Source organism: Poecile atricapillus, unplaced genomic scaffold (assembly GCF_030490865.1).
Source record: "Poecile atricapillus isolate bPoeAtr1 unplaced genomic scaffold, bPoeAtr1.hap1 scaffold_327, whole genome shotgun sequence".
NCBI classification, from domain to species: Eukaryota; Metazoa; Chordata; class Aves; order Passeriformes; family Paridae; genus Poecile; species Poecile atricapillus.
In genome coordinates this window covers 1-13,773 of record NW_026709125.1, presented here as the reverse complement: position 1 = coordinate 13,773, position 13,773 = coordinate 1, and the positions used below count along the sequence as shown (strand labels likewise).

At 44.6% G+C, this 13,773-nt stretch overlaps 1 protein-coding gene across 1 annotated transcript; it reads right to left on the bottom strand.

Moving 5' to 3' along the window:
* Window positions 1-1,552: 1,552 nt before the first annotated feature.
* On the bottom strand, window positions 1,553-12,933 carry LOC131574453 (trafficking protein particle complex subunit 1-like). Its single transcript, XM_058828918.1, has 6 exons — window positions 12,841-12,933; window positions 9,280-9,469; window positions 6,608-6,678; window positions 4,138-4,276; window positions 2,137-2,377; window positions 1,553-1,617 (listed from the first exon to the last, which is right to left on the bottom strand). The coding sequence occupies exons 2-5, from the start codon at window positions 9,361-9,363 to the stop codon at window positions 2,243-2,245; spliced, it is 429 nt and encodes a 142-aa protein (XP_058684901.1). The 5' UTR covers window positions 9,364-9,469; window positions 12,841-12,933; the 3' UTR covers window positions 1,553-1,617; window positions 2,137-2,242.
* Window positions 12,934-13,773: the final 840 nt, after the last annotated feature.

Below are 13,773 nucleotides of genomic sequence, written 5' to 3'. Positions count from 1 at the left end.
ATGGGAAAATTTTGGGAAAAAAATTGGCGGAAAAATGGGAAAATTTGGGGGGAAAAATTGGGGAAAATTTGGGGAAAAATGGGAAAATTTGGGGGAAATTTTGGGGGAAAACAGGAAAATTTTGTGGGAATTTGGGGGAAAAAGAGGGAAAATCGGGGGAAAAGGAATTTGGGGGAAAAAATGGGAAAATTTGGGGGAAAAGTGGGAAAATTCAGGGGGGAAAAACGGGGAAATTTTGTGGGAATTTGGGAAAAAATTGAGGGAAAAATGAAAAATTTGGGGAAAAAGCAGAAATTGGGAGGGAAAAGAGGGAAAATCGGGGGCAAAAGGAGAAATTTTAGGGGAAAAAATGGAAATTTTGGGTGGAAAAATCCCAAATTTGGGGACCCTCCCCTCCCCCGACAGCCAATGACCATAAAAGGTTTTATGCAAATTTATTTAAATTAGGGATCAACTCCCAAAAAAGGAACTTGGGGGGGATTTTGGGGTTTTTTTGGGCTGTCAATCAAAATTTTGGGGTCATTTTTTAGGATTTTGGGGCTCCAAGTAGGGCAGGGCCTCGATGAATTCTCCGGGATTGGGATTTGGGAATTTTGGGGTCAATTGTTGGGATTTTGGGGTCATTTATTGGGATTTTGGGGTTTTTTGGGGTCATTTATTGGGATTTGGGGTCATTTATTGGGATTTTGGGGTCATTTATTGGGATTTTGGGGTCATTTATTGGGATTTTGGGGTTTTTGGGGTTGCCAATGGAGATTTTGGGGTCAATTGTTGGGATTTTGGGGTCAGTTATTGGATTTTGGGGTTTTTTGGGGTCATTTATTGGAATTTTGGGGTCATTTATTGGGATTTCGGGGTCTCTATTGGATTTTGGGGTTTTTGGGGGTGCTGATGCAGATTTTGCGGTCATTTATTGGGATTTTGGGGTCATTTATTGGGATTTTGGGGTCATTTATTGGGATTTTGGGGTCATTTATTGGGATTTTGGGGATTTTGGGGTTGCCAATGGAGATTTTGGGGTCAATTGTTGGGATTTTGGGTTCAATTATTGGGATTTTGGGGTCATTTATTGGGATTTTGGGATCAGTTATTGGGATTTTGGGGTCATTTATTGGGATTTTGGGATCAGTTATTGGGATTTTGGGGTCAGTTATTGGGATTTTGGGGTAATTTATGGGATTTTGGGGTCAATTGTTGGGATTTTGGGGTCATTTATTGGGATTTTGGGTTCAATTATTGGGATTTTGGGGTCAATTGTTGGGATTTTGGGGTCATTTATTGGGATTTCGGGGTCTCTATTGGGATTTTGGGGTTTTTGGGGGTGCTGATGCAGATTTTGCGGTCATTTATTGGGATTTTGGGGTCAGTTATTGGGATTTTGGGGTCGGTTATTGGGATTTTGGGGTCATTTATTTGGATTTGGGGGTTTTTGGGGTTGCCAATGGAGATTTTGGGGTCAATTGTTGGGATTTTGGGGTCTGTACAGGGATTTTGGGGTCAATTGTTGGGATTTTGGGGTCATTTATTGGGATTTTGGGGTCAGTTGTTGGCATTTGGGGTTTTTGGGGTTGCCAATGGAGATTTTGGGGTCAATTGTTGGGATTTTGGGGTCAGTTACTGGAATTTTGGGGTCAATTGTTGGGATTTTGGGGTCTCTATTGGGATTTTGGGGTTTTTGGGGTCGCTCATGGAGATTTTGGCGTCTCTTGGGATTTTGGGGTTGTTATTGGGATTTTGGGGTCATTTATTGGGATTTTGGGGTCTCCATTGGGATTTTGGGGTTATTTATTGGGATTTTGGGGTCTGTACTGGGATTTTGAGGTCATTTATTGGGAATTTGGGGGTTTTTGGGGTTTCCAATGGAGATTTTGGGGTCAATTGTTGGGATTTTGGGGTCAGTTGTTGGGATTTTGGGGTTTTTTGGGGTCATTTATTGGAATTTCGGGGTCAGTACAGAGATTTTGGGTTCCATTATTGAGATTTTGGGGTCTCTATTGGGAATTTGGGGTTTTTGGGGGCACTGATGAAGATTTTGGGGTCTGTACTGGGATTTTGGGGTTTTTGGGGGCACTGATGCAGATTTCGGGGTCATTTATTGGGATTTCGGGGTCAGTTGTTGGGATTTTGGGTCTGTACAGAGATTCTGGGGTCATTTATTGGGATTTTGAGGTCCTTTATTGGGATTTTGGGGTTTTTGGGGGCGCTGATGGAGATTTCGGGGTCATTTATTGGGATTTCGGGGTCAGTTGTTGGGATTTCGGGGCCCGAAGTAGGGCAGGCTGCGGACGAAGGCGTCGAGGCGCTGCCGGAACAGGAGGCTCTGCACGGGGGCCCGGGGGGGGCACAGGGGGTTCTTCACCACCAACTCCACGAAAAGCTGGGGGAAAAAAAACAGATTTTGGGAAAAATCCCCGGATTCTGGGGAAAAATCCCCAGAATCTGGGGAAAAATCCCCAGAATTTGGGGAAAAACTGCATTATTCTGTGGGAAAATCCCATTATTTTATGGAAAATGACATTATTTTGGGGAAAATCCCGTTCTTTTTGGGAAAAATCCCCAGATTTTGGGGGAAAATCCCATTATTTTGTGGAAAACTCCATTATTTTGGGGGGAAATCCCCAGAATTTGGGGGAAAACCACATTATTCTGCTGGAAAATCACGTTATTTTGTGAAAAATCACATTACTTTGGGAGAAATCCCACTATTTTTGGGAAAAAACCCTGGATTTTGCAGGTAAATCCCAAAAATTTGGAGATTTGGGGTTTTACAGCTCCAATTTTGGGATTCTGATCCTCTGGGGTTGAAATTTGGGGTTCCAAGGGGGGATCTGGGGCAGTTTTTGGGAGCAGGATCAGGAATTTGAGACCTGGGTCGATCCCGGCGCTCCCGGGGCGGATTTTGCCGCTTCCACCGGGAATTTTGGGGCTGGAATTTTGGGATTCAGGTCTGGAATTCCCGGATTTGGGGATTTTAGGGCTCAAATTTTGGGATTCAGGTTCTTCAGAGCACAAATTTTGGGATTTGGGGCAGTTTTTGGGAGCAGAATCAGGAATTTGAGACCTGGATCGATCCCGGCGCTCCCGGGGTGGATTTTGACGCTTCCACCGGGAATTTTGGGGCCGGGATTTTGGGATTTGAGGCCAAAATTTGAGGATTTGGGGTTTTCCAGGTTCAAATTTTGGGATTCAGGTTCTTCAGAGCACAAATTTTGGGATTTGGGGCAGTTTTTGGGAGCAGGATCAGGACTTCAAGGGCCAGGTCGATCCCGGCGCTCCCGGGGCGGATTTTGGCGCTTCCACCGGGAATTTTGGGGCCGGGATTTTGGGATTCAGGTCTGGAATTCCGGATTTGGGGATTTTAGGGCTCAAATTTGGGGATTCAGGTTCTTTGGAGCACAAATTTTGGGATTTGGAGCAGTTTTTGGGAGCAGGATCAGGAATTTGAGACCCAGGTCGATCCCAGCGCTTCGGGGGCGGATTTTGACGCTTCCCACCGGGAATTTTGGGGCCGGGATTTTGGGATTCGAGGCCAAAATTTGAGGATTTGGGGCTTTTAGGGCTCAAATTTGGGGATTCAGGTTCTTCAGAGCACAAATTTTGGCATCTGGAGCAGTTTTTGGGAGCAGGATCAGGACTTCAAGGCCCAGGTCGATCCTGGCGCTTCGGGGGCACATTTTGGCGCTTCCGCCGGGAATTTTGGGCCGGAATTTTGGGATTCAGGTCTGGAATTCCTGGATTTGGGGATTTTAGGGCTCAAATTTTGGGATTCAGGTTCTTCAGAGCACAAATTTTGGGATTTGGGGCAGTTTTTGGGAGCAGGATCAGGAATTTGAGACCTGGGTCGATCCTGGCGCTCTCGGGGTGGATTTTGGCGCTTCCACCGGGAATTTTGGGGCCGGAATTTCGGGATTTGAGGCCAAAATTTGAGGATCTGGGTTTTCCAGGTTCGAATTTGGGGATTCAGGTTCTTCAGAGCACAAATTTTGGGATTTGGGGCAGTTTTTGGGAGCAGGATCGATCCTGGTGTTCCCAGGGCGGATTTTGGCGCTTCCGCTGGGAATTTTGGGTCCGGAATTTTGGGATTTGGGTCCGGAATTTGGGGATTTGGGTCCGGAATTTGGGGATTGGGGCGCTCACGTTGCTGTAGATGTGCTGCAGCGCCTCGCGGGCGCTGGGCACGCCCAGGTCGGTGTTGAGCACCAGGCGCAGCCCCGAGGGCGTCTCCAGGTAATGCAGCCGGTACTTGCTGGTGTGGAACGACACGAACCCGTCCCGCCTGCGCGCTAAGGAGCCCAAAAAATTCCCAAAATCCCCAAAATTCCCCAAATTCCCCACCCCACCAATCCCAGGGATTCACCTCCAGCCACCAGAGCCACCCCCAGACCCCAAAATCCGCTTCAAAATCGCCCAAAATCTGCCCCAAATCTGCCCAAAATCTCGAAGGTTTGGTGCTCTCCAAAATTCCCAAAAATTCCCCAAAATTCCCCAAATTCCCCACCCCACCAATCCCAGGGAATCGCCTCCAGCCACCAGAGCCACCCCCAGACCCCGAAATCCGCTTCAAAATCGCCCCAAATCTGCCCAAAATCTCGGTTTGGCGCTCTCCAAAATGCCAGAATTCTACAAAATTCCACAAAATTCCCAAAATTCCCCAAAATTCCCCAAATTCCCAAAATTCCCCGCCCCCCCAATCCCAGGGAATCGCCTCCAGCCACCAGAGCCACCCCCAGACCCCGAAATCCGCTTCAAAATCGCCCCAAATCTGCCCAAAATCTGCCCCAAATCTCAAAGGTTTGGCGCTCTCCAAAACACCAAAATTCCCAAAAATTCCCAAAATTCCCCAAATCCCCAAATTCCAGAGGGTCCCCAAACCCTCGGGATTCTCCCAGACCCCAAATCCCCCCAAATTCCCAAAATCCTCCCCCAAAATCCCCAAATCCCTCGGGGGTTTTTTTGGGATTCCCCCAAAAAACCCAAATTCCCCCCAAAAAACCCAAATTCCCCCCAAAAAACCCAAAATTCCTCCCAAAATTCCCCCCAAAAACCCAAATTCCCCCCAAAAAACCCAAATTCCCCCCAAAAAACCCAAAATTCCTCCCAAAATTCCCCCAAAAACCCAAATTCCTCCCAAAATTCCCCCAAAATCCCCCCAAAAACCCAAATTCCCCCCAAAATTCCCCCAAAAAAACCCAAATTCCTCCCAAAAAACCCAAATTCCTCCCAAAATTCCCAAAATTCCCCCAAAATCCCCCCAAAAAACCCAAATTCCTCCCAAAATTCCCTGAAAAAACCCAAATTCCCCCCAAAATTCCCCCCAAAAACCCAAATTCCTCCCAAAATTCCCCCAAAAAACCCAAATTCCCCCCAAAATTCCCAAAATTCCCCCAAATTCCCCCCAAAAACCCAAATTCCCCCCAAAAAACCCAAATTCCTCCCAAAATTCCCCCAAAAAACCCAAATTCCTCCCAAAATTCCCCCCAAAATTTCCCCCAAAAACCCAAATTCCTCCCAAAATTCCCAAAATTCCCCCAAAATTCCCCCCAAAAACCCAAATTTCTCCCAAAATTCACCCCAAAAAACCCAAATTCCTCCCAAAATTCCGTGAAAAAACCCAAATTCCTCCCAAAAAACCCAAATTCCTCCCAAAATTCCCCCCAAAAAACCCAAATTCCTCCCAAAATTCCCCAAAAAACCCAAATTCCTCCAAAAATTCCTCCCAAAAAACCCAAATTCCTCCCAAAATTCCCCCCAAAAACCCAAATTCCTCCCAAAATTCCCAAAATTCCCCCCAAAAACCCAAATTCCTCCCAAAATTCCCCCAAAAACCCAAATTCCCCCCAAAAAACCCCCCAAAAAACCCAAATTCCTCCCAAAATTCCCCCCAAAAACCCAAATTCCTCCCAAAATTCCCCAAATTCCCCCAAAATCCCCCCAAAAACCCAAAATTCCCCCAAAAAACCCAAATTCCTCCCAAAATTCCCCCAAAATCCCCCAAAAACCCCAAATTCCTCCCAAAATTCCCCCCAAAAACCCCAAATTCCTCCCAAAATTCCCCCCAAAAAACCCAAATTCCTCCCAAAATTCCCCCAAAATCCCCCCAAAAACCCAAATTCCTCCCAAAATTCCCCCCAAAAACCCAAATTCCTCCCAAAATTCCTCCCAAAAACCCAAATTCCTCCCAAAAAACCCAAATTCCTCCCAAAAAACCCAAATTCCTCCCAAAAAACCCAAATCCTCCCAAAATTCCCCCAAAAAACCCTAATTCCTCCCAAAATTCCCAAAATTCCCCCAAAATCCCCCCAAAAACCCAAAATTCCCCCAAAAAACCCAAATTCCTCCCAAAATTCCCCCAAAATCCCCCAAAAACCCCAAATTCCTCCCAAAATCCCCCAAAAACCCAAATTCCTCCCAAAATTTCCCCCAAAAACCAAATCTCCTCCAAAAATTCCCAAAATTCCCCCAAATCCTCATCCAGGACCCCCCCATCCCCCATTTTTTGGGATCTGATCCCATTTTTTGGGATTTCCCAGGGATTTTTGGGATCTGATCCCGGTTTTTGGGATCTCCTGGGGATTTTTGGGATCCCAAATCCCAAATTTTCGGATACATGTCCGTGGGGCTCATCTTGGCCACGAAGGAGCGGAGCGAGAAGAGCATCCCAAACATCAGCTTGAATTCCTGGGAATTTGGGAAAATTTGGGGAAATTTGGGAGAATTTCCAGATTTCCAAACCCCCAATTCCCAAAATTTCCCCAAATTCCCCATCCCAAAGCCCCAAATCCCCTCAAAATTCACAAATTCTCCCCCAAAAATTCCCAAAATCCCCCCAAAATTATTCCAAATTCTCCCAAATTCCCAAAAAGTCCCCAAAATTCAAAAAAAATCCCCAAAAATTCAAAAAAAATCAAAAAAATTCAAAAAAATTCCCAAAAATTCAAAAAAAATTCCCGAAAATCCAAAAAATTCCCAAAAATTCCCAAAAATTCAAAAAAAATCAAAAAAATTCCCAAAAATTAAAAAAATTCCCAAAAAGTCCCCAAATCCCCCCCAAATTCCTGAAATCCCCCTAAAATTCCCCAAAATTCCCCAAAACTCCCAAATTCCAACACCAAATCCTCCCAAAAACCCCCAAAACCCCCCAAAAAATCCCAATTTCCCCCCAAAATCCTTCCCAGACCCCCCCAAAATTCCCAATTTCCCCAAGAATTCCCAAAAATTCACAAATTTCCCAAACCTGGAAAAAAAAATCCCAAAATTCCCTCCCAAATCCCCATCAGAGCCCCCCAAAATTCCCAAAAATTCCCCAAAATTCAAAATAAAATCCTGAATATTCCCAAAAACTCACAAAAAAAATTAAAAAAAAATCCTGATAATTCCCAAAATTCCTGAAAATTAAAATAAAAATCCTGAAAATTCCCAAAAATTCCCAAAAATTCAAAATAAAATCCTGAAAATTCCCCAAAAATTCACAAAAAAAAAAATTTAAAAAAAAATCCTGAAAATTCCCAAAAATTCCCAAAAATTAAAAAAAAATCCTGGAAATTCCCAAAAATTCAAAATAAAATCCTGAAAATTCCCAAAAAATTAAAAAAAATCCTGGAAATTCCCAAAAATTCCTGAAAATTCAAAATAAAATCCTGGAAATTCCTGGAAATTCCCAAAAATTAAAAAAAATTCCTGAAAATTCCCAAAAATTCCCAAAAAATTCAAAATAAAATCCTGGAAATTCCCAAAAATTCCCAAAAATTAAAAAAAAAATCCTGAAAATTCCCGAAAATTTAAATAAAATCCTGGAAATTCCAAAAAATTCCCAAAAATTAAAAATAAAATCCTGGAAATTCCCAAAAATTCCCAAAAATTCAAAATAAAATCCTGAAAATTCCCAAAAATTCCCAAAAATTCAAAAAAAATTCCTGAAAATTCCCAAAAATTCCCAAAAAATTCAAAATAAAATCCTGAAAATTCCCCAAAATTCCCAAAAATTAAAAAAAAAATTCCTGAAAATTCAAAAAAATTCACAAAAAAAAAAATAAAAAAAAAAATCCTGGAAATTCCCAAAAATTCCCAAAAATTAAAAATAAAATCCTGGAAATTCCCAAAAATTCCCCAAAATTCAAAATAAAATCCTGAAAATTCCCAAAAACTCACAAAAAAAAATTAAAAAAAAAATCCTGATAATTCCCAAAAATTCCTGAAAATTAAAATAAAAATCCTGAAAATTCCCAAAAATTCCCAAAAATTCCCAAAAATTAAAAAAAAAGTCCTGAAAATTCCAAAAAATTCAAAAAAAATCCTGAAAATTCCCAAAAATTCCCAAAAATTAAAAAAAAAATCCTAAAAATTCCCGAAAATTAAAAAAAAAATCCTGAAAATTCCCCAAAAATTCCCAAAAATTAAAAAAAAAAAATCCTGGAAATTCCCAAAAATTCAAAAAAATCCTGAAAATTCCCAAAAATTCCTGAAAATTAAAAATAAAATCCTGGAAATTCCCAAAAATTCCCAAAAATTAAAAAAAAAAAAATCCTGGAAATTCCCAAAAATTCCTGAAAATTAAAAAAAAAATCCTGAAAATTCCCAAAAATTCCCCAAAATTAAAAAAAAATCCTGAAAATTCCTAAAAATTCCCAAAATTAAAAAAAAATTCCTGAAAATTCCCAAAAATTCACAAAAAAAAAAAAATTAAAAAAAAATCCTGAAAATTCCCCAAAATTCCCAAAAATTAAAAATAAAATCCTGAAAATTCCCAAAAATTCCCGAAAATTCAAAATAAAATCCTGAAAATTCCCAAAAACTCACCAAAAAAAATTAAAAAAAAAATCCTGATAATTCCCAAAAATTCCTGAAAATTCCCAAAAATTAAAAAAAAAGACCTGAAAATTCCAAAAAATTAAAAAAAAATCCTGAAAATTCCCAAAATTCAAAAAAAATCCTGAAAATTCCCCAAAAAGTCCTAAAAATTAAAAAAAAAAAAACCCTGAAAATTCCCGAAAATTAAAAAAAAATAAAATCCTGAAAATTCCCAAAAATTCAAAATAAAATCCTGAAAATTCCCAAAAATTCCCAAAAATTAAAAAAAAATCCTAAAAATTCCCGAAAATTAAAAAAAAAAAATCCTGAAAATTCCCAAAAATTCAAAATAAATTCCCAAGAATTCCCAAAAATTCAAAATAAAATCCTGAAATTTCCCCAAAATTCCCGAAATTTCCCAGAAATTCCCCAAAATTCCCGAAATTGCCCGGAATTTTCCGGAATTCCTTTCCCAAACCTCCTCCTGGGGATTCCCGGGGGTCTCCTCCGGTGCCATTCGCTGTAGAAGAGGCAGGAGCCGCCCCGGTCGAAGATGTAGAGATTGTGGATGGTCATGGATCCCCCAAAATTCCCTAAAATCACCCCAAAATCCCCAAAAAAATTTGGGATTCCCAAATCCAAAGGGAGAGCCCAAAAAATTCCGGGAATGGGGGAGAAATTCCTGTGGGAAAAGGGAAAAAAATCAGATTTTAACCCAAATTTTCAACCCAAGGAAGCCCAAAAATTCCAGAGGGATCCCAAAAAACTTGGGGTCCCCAAATCCAAAAAATTCCAGGAATGGGGGGAAAATTCCTGAGGGAAAAGGGAAAAAAATCAGATTTTAAACCCAAAATTTTCATCCCAGGGGAGCCCAAAATTGATGGGAAAAATCCCAAAAAATTCCAGAGGATCCCAAAAAATTCCAGAGGGATCCCAAAAAATTTGGGATCCCCAAATCCAAAGGGAGATCCCAAAAAATTCTGGGAATGGGGGAGAAATTCCTGTGGGAAAAGGGGAAAAAAAATCAGATTTTAACCCAAATTTTCATCCCAGGGAGCCCAAAATTGATGGGAAAAAACCCCAAAAATTCCAGAGGATCCCAAAAAATTCCAGAGGGATCCCAAAAAAATTTGGGATTTGGAGATCCCAAAAATTCCGGGAATGGGGGGAAAATTCCTGTGGGAAAAGGGGGAAAAAATCAGATTTTAACCCAAAATTTTCATCCCAGGGAGCTCAAAATCGACGGGAAAAATCCCCAAAAATTCCAGAGGGATCCCAAAAAATTCCAGAGGATCCCAAAAAAATTTGGGATTTGGAGATCCCAAAAAATTCCGGGAATGGGGGGAAAATTGCTGTGGGAAAAGGGAAAAAAATCAGATTTTAACCCAAAATTTTCATCCCAGGGAGCCCAAAATTGATGGGAAAAATCCCCCAAAAAATTCCAGAGGGATCCCAAAAATTCCAGAGGGATCCCAAAAAATTTGGGATCTCCAAATCCAAAAATTCCAGGAATGGGGGAAAAATTCCTGTGGGAAAAGGGGAAAAAATCAGATTTTAACCCAAAATTTTCATCCCAGGGGAGCCCAAAATTGATGGAAAAATCCCAAAAAATTCCAGAGGGATCCCAAAAAATTCCAGAGGGATCCCAAATTTTTTGGGATTCCCAAATCCAAAGGGAGATCCCAAAAAATTCCAGGAATGGGGGAAAAATTCCTGTGGGAAAAGGGAAAAAAGTCAGATTTTAACCCAAATTTTCAACCCAGGGGAGCCCAAAAATTCCAGAGGGATCCCAAAAAATTTGGGATTTGGAGATCCCAAAAATTCTGGAATGGGGGGAGGAATTCCTGGGGAAAAAGGGGGAAAAAATCAGATTTTAACCCAAAATTTTCATCCCAGGGAGCCCAAAATTGATGGGAAAAATCCCCAAAAAATTCCAGAGGGATCCCAAAAAATTCCAGAGGGATCCCAAAAAATTTGGGAGCCCCAAATCCAAAAAATTCCGGGAATGGGGGGAAAATTCCTGTGGGAAAAGGGGAAAAAATCAGATTTTAACCCAAAATTTTCATCCCAGGGGAGCCCAAAATTGATGGAAAAATCCCCAAAAATTCCAGAGGGATCCCAAAAATTTCCAGAGGGATCCCAAAAAATTCCAGAGGGATCCCAAAAAATTTGGGATCCCCAAATCCAAAGGGAGATCCCAAAAATTCTGGGAATGGGGGAAAATTCCTGTGGGAAAAGGGGAAAAAAAATCAGATTTAAACCCAAATTTTCATCCCAGGAGAGCCCAAAATTGATGGGAAAAATCCCCAAAAAAATTCCAGAGGGATCCCAAAAAATTTGGGATCCCCAAATCCAAAAAATTCCAGGAATGGGGGAAAAATTCCTGAGGGAAAAGGGAAAAAAATCAGATTTTAACCCAAATTTTCAACCCAAGGAAGCCCAAAAATTCCAGAGGATCCCAAAAAATTCCAGAGGGATCCCAAAAAATTTGGGATTTGGAGATCCCAAAAATTCTGGGAATGGGGGAAAATTCCTGAGGGAAAAGGGGAAAAAATCAGATTTAAACCCAAAATTTCAACCCAAGGGAGCCCAAAATTGACGGGAAAAATCCCCCAAAAATTCCAGAGGATCCCAAAAAATTTGGGATCCCCAAATCCAAAGGGAGATCCCAGAAAAAATTCTGGGAATGGGGGAGGAATTCCTGAGGGAAAAAGGGGAAAAAAATCAGATTTTAACCCAAATTTTCATCCCAGGAGAGCCCAAAATTGATGGGAAAAATCCCCCAAAAATTCCAGAGGGATCCCAAAAAATTCCAGAGGGATCCCAAAAAATTTGGGATCCCCAAATCCAAAGGAAGAGCCCAAAAAATTCCGGGAATGGGGGAAAATATTTTTGGAAAAAGAAACCAAAATTTAAAGGGGGGGGGGGGGGGAACTCCCCAAAAATTCCAGAGGATCCCAAAAAACGCCCGAAATTCCGGAATTTTGGGAAATCCCAAAAAATTCTGGGAAAGGGAGGGGGAGGGGCCCGGAATTCCAGAGGGAGCCCAAAAATTTTGGGAATTTTTGGGAATTTTTGGGAATTTTTGGGAATTTTTGGGAATTTTGGGAGAGACCAAAATCGGGATTGGGGGGGGGGGAGGGGTCCAGGAATTCCAGAGGATCCCGAAAATTCCAGGGGGAGCCCCCAGATCCAGCCAGGGCTCCCAGTATAAACCAGTACAGACCAGTATAAACCAGTACAGACCAGTATAAACCAGTACAGACCAGTATGACCAGTACAGACCAGTATAAACCAGTATAAACCAGTATAAAGCAGCACAGACCAGTACAGACCAGTACGGACCAGTGCCAGCAATCCCAGTGGCTCCCAGCGTTCCCAGTATAACCAGTAAAGGGCTCCCAGTTCATCCCAGACTCTCCCAGTTCCCCCCCAGTCCATCCCAGTTCCCCCCAATCCCCTCCCAGTCCATCCCAGTTCATCCCAGACTCTCCCAGTCCCTCCCAGGTGCCCCCAGTCCATCCCAGTCCATCCCAGTCCATCCCAGTCCCATCCCAGTCCATCCCAGTTCCCTCCCAGTTCCCCCCAGTTTCCCCCCCAGTTCCCCCCAGTCCCCCCAGTTTCCCCCCAGTCCATCCCAGTCCATCCCAGTCCCCCCCAATCCCATCCCAGTCCCCCCCAGTTCCCCCCAGTTTCCCCCCCAGTATATCCCAGTCCCTCCCAGTCCCTCCCAGTTCCCCCCAATCCCATCCCAGTTCCCCCCAGTCCCTCCCAGTCCATCCCAGTCCCATCCCAGTCCCCCCCAGTTTCCCCCCCAATCCCATCCCAGTCCCTCCCAGTCCCCCCCAGTCCCTCCCAGTCCCTCCCAGTATTCCCCAATCCCATCCCAGTCCCTCCCAGTCCCCCCCAGTTCCCCCCAATCCCATCCCAGTCCATCCCAGTCCCTCCCAGTTCCCCCCAGTCCATCCCAGTCCCCCCCAGTTCCCCCCAATCCCATCCCAGTTCCCCCCAGTCCCATCCCAGTCCATCCCAGTTTCCCCAGTTCCCGCTCACCCCCTTCCCGCCGCTTCCACTTCCGCCCGGCCTCGCGTTTTCTGTGACGTCACTTCCGCTTTCCGCCCAAACCCAACATGGCGCAGCCGCCCTGACCCCGCCCCCAAAGTGGGCGTGGCCATTCCATATATGGGCATGCGCCATATAAGGAGCGAAAGGGGCGTGGTCACGGGAGATGGGCGTGGCCTCGCTTTGATTGACAGCTCCGGCCCGGTGGGCGTGGCCTCGCTCCCGTTTTGGGGTCCCCGAATCCCCCCGAGCCCCTCCCCCACCCCTTGGGGGGCTCCCGGGCGGTGCCCAACCCCCAATTCACCCCCAAAAAGGGTCCCCGTGACCCCCCCCGATATCCCAGAGACCCCCCCAGACCCCCCCAGAGACCCCCAGACCCCCCCAGTGTCCCCCAAATGTCCCCTCCCACCCATCAGAGCCCCCCCAGACCCCCCCAGTGTCCCCCAAATCTGCCCCCCACCCATCAGAGCCCCCCCAGAGCCCCCCAGGGTCACCTCTGACCCCCCCAGACCCCCCCAGTGTCCCCTCAGACCCCCCCAGTGTCCCCCAAATCTCCCCCCCACCCATCAGAGCCCCCCAGACCCACCCAGGGTCACCCCAGGCCCCCCGAGACCCCCAGAGACCCCCAGGGTCACCCCAGACCCCCCCCAGACCGCCCCAGAGCCCCCCCAAACCATCGGAGCCCCCCCAGAGCCCCCCAGTGTCCCCCCAAATCTCCCCCCCACCCATCAGAGCCCCCCCAGAGTCAACCCAGACCCCCCCAGGCCCCCCCAGAGCCCCCCCAGACCCCCCCAGTGTCCCCCAAATGTCCCCTCCCACCCATCAGAGCCCCCCCCAGACCCCCCCAGGGTCATCCCAGACCCCCGCAGACCCCCCCAGTGTCCCCCCAAACCATCAGAGCCCCCCCAGACCCCCCCAGAGCCA

What these genes read in the sequence shown, in the direction of transcription:
- LOC131574453 (XM_058828918.1), bottom strand. Translation starts at nt 9,363, where the DNA reads ATGACCATCCACAATCTCTACATCTTCGACCGGGGCGGCTCCTGCCTC. An exon ending in ACCGGAGGAGACCCCCGGGA is followed by an intron (nt 6,679 to 9,279) that starts ATCCCCAGGAGG and finishes CCAAATTCCCAG; the next exon opens with GAATTCAAGCTGATGTTTGG. An exon ending in AAGATGAGCCCCACGGACAT is followed by an intron (nt 4,277 to 6,607) that starts GTATCCGAAAAT and finishes CTTAGCGCGCAG; the next exon opens with GCGGGACGGGTTCGTGTCGT.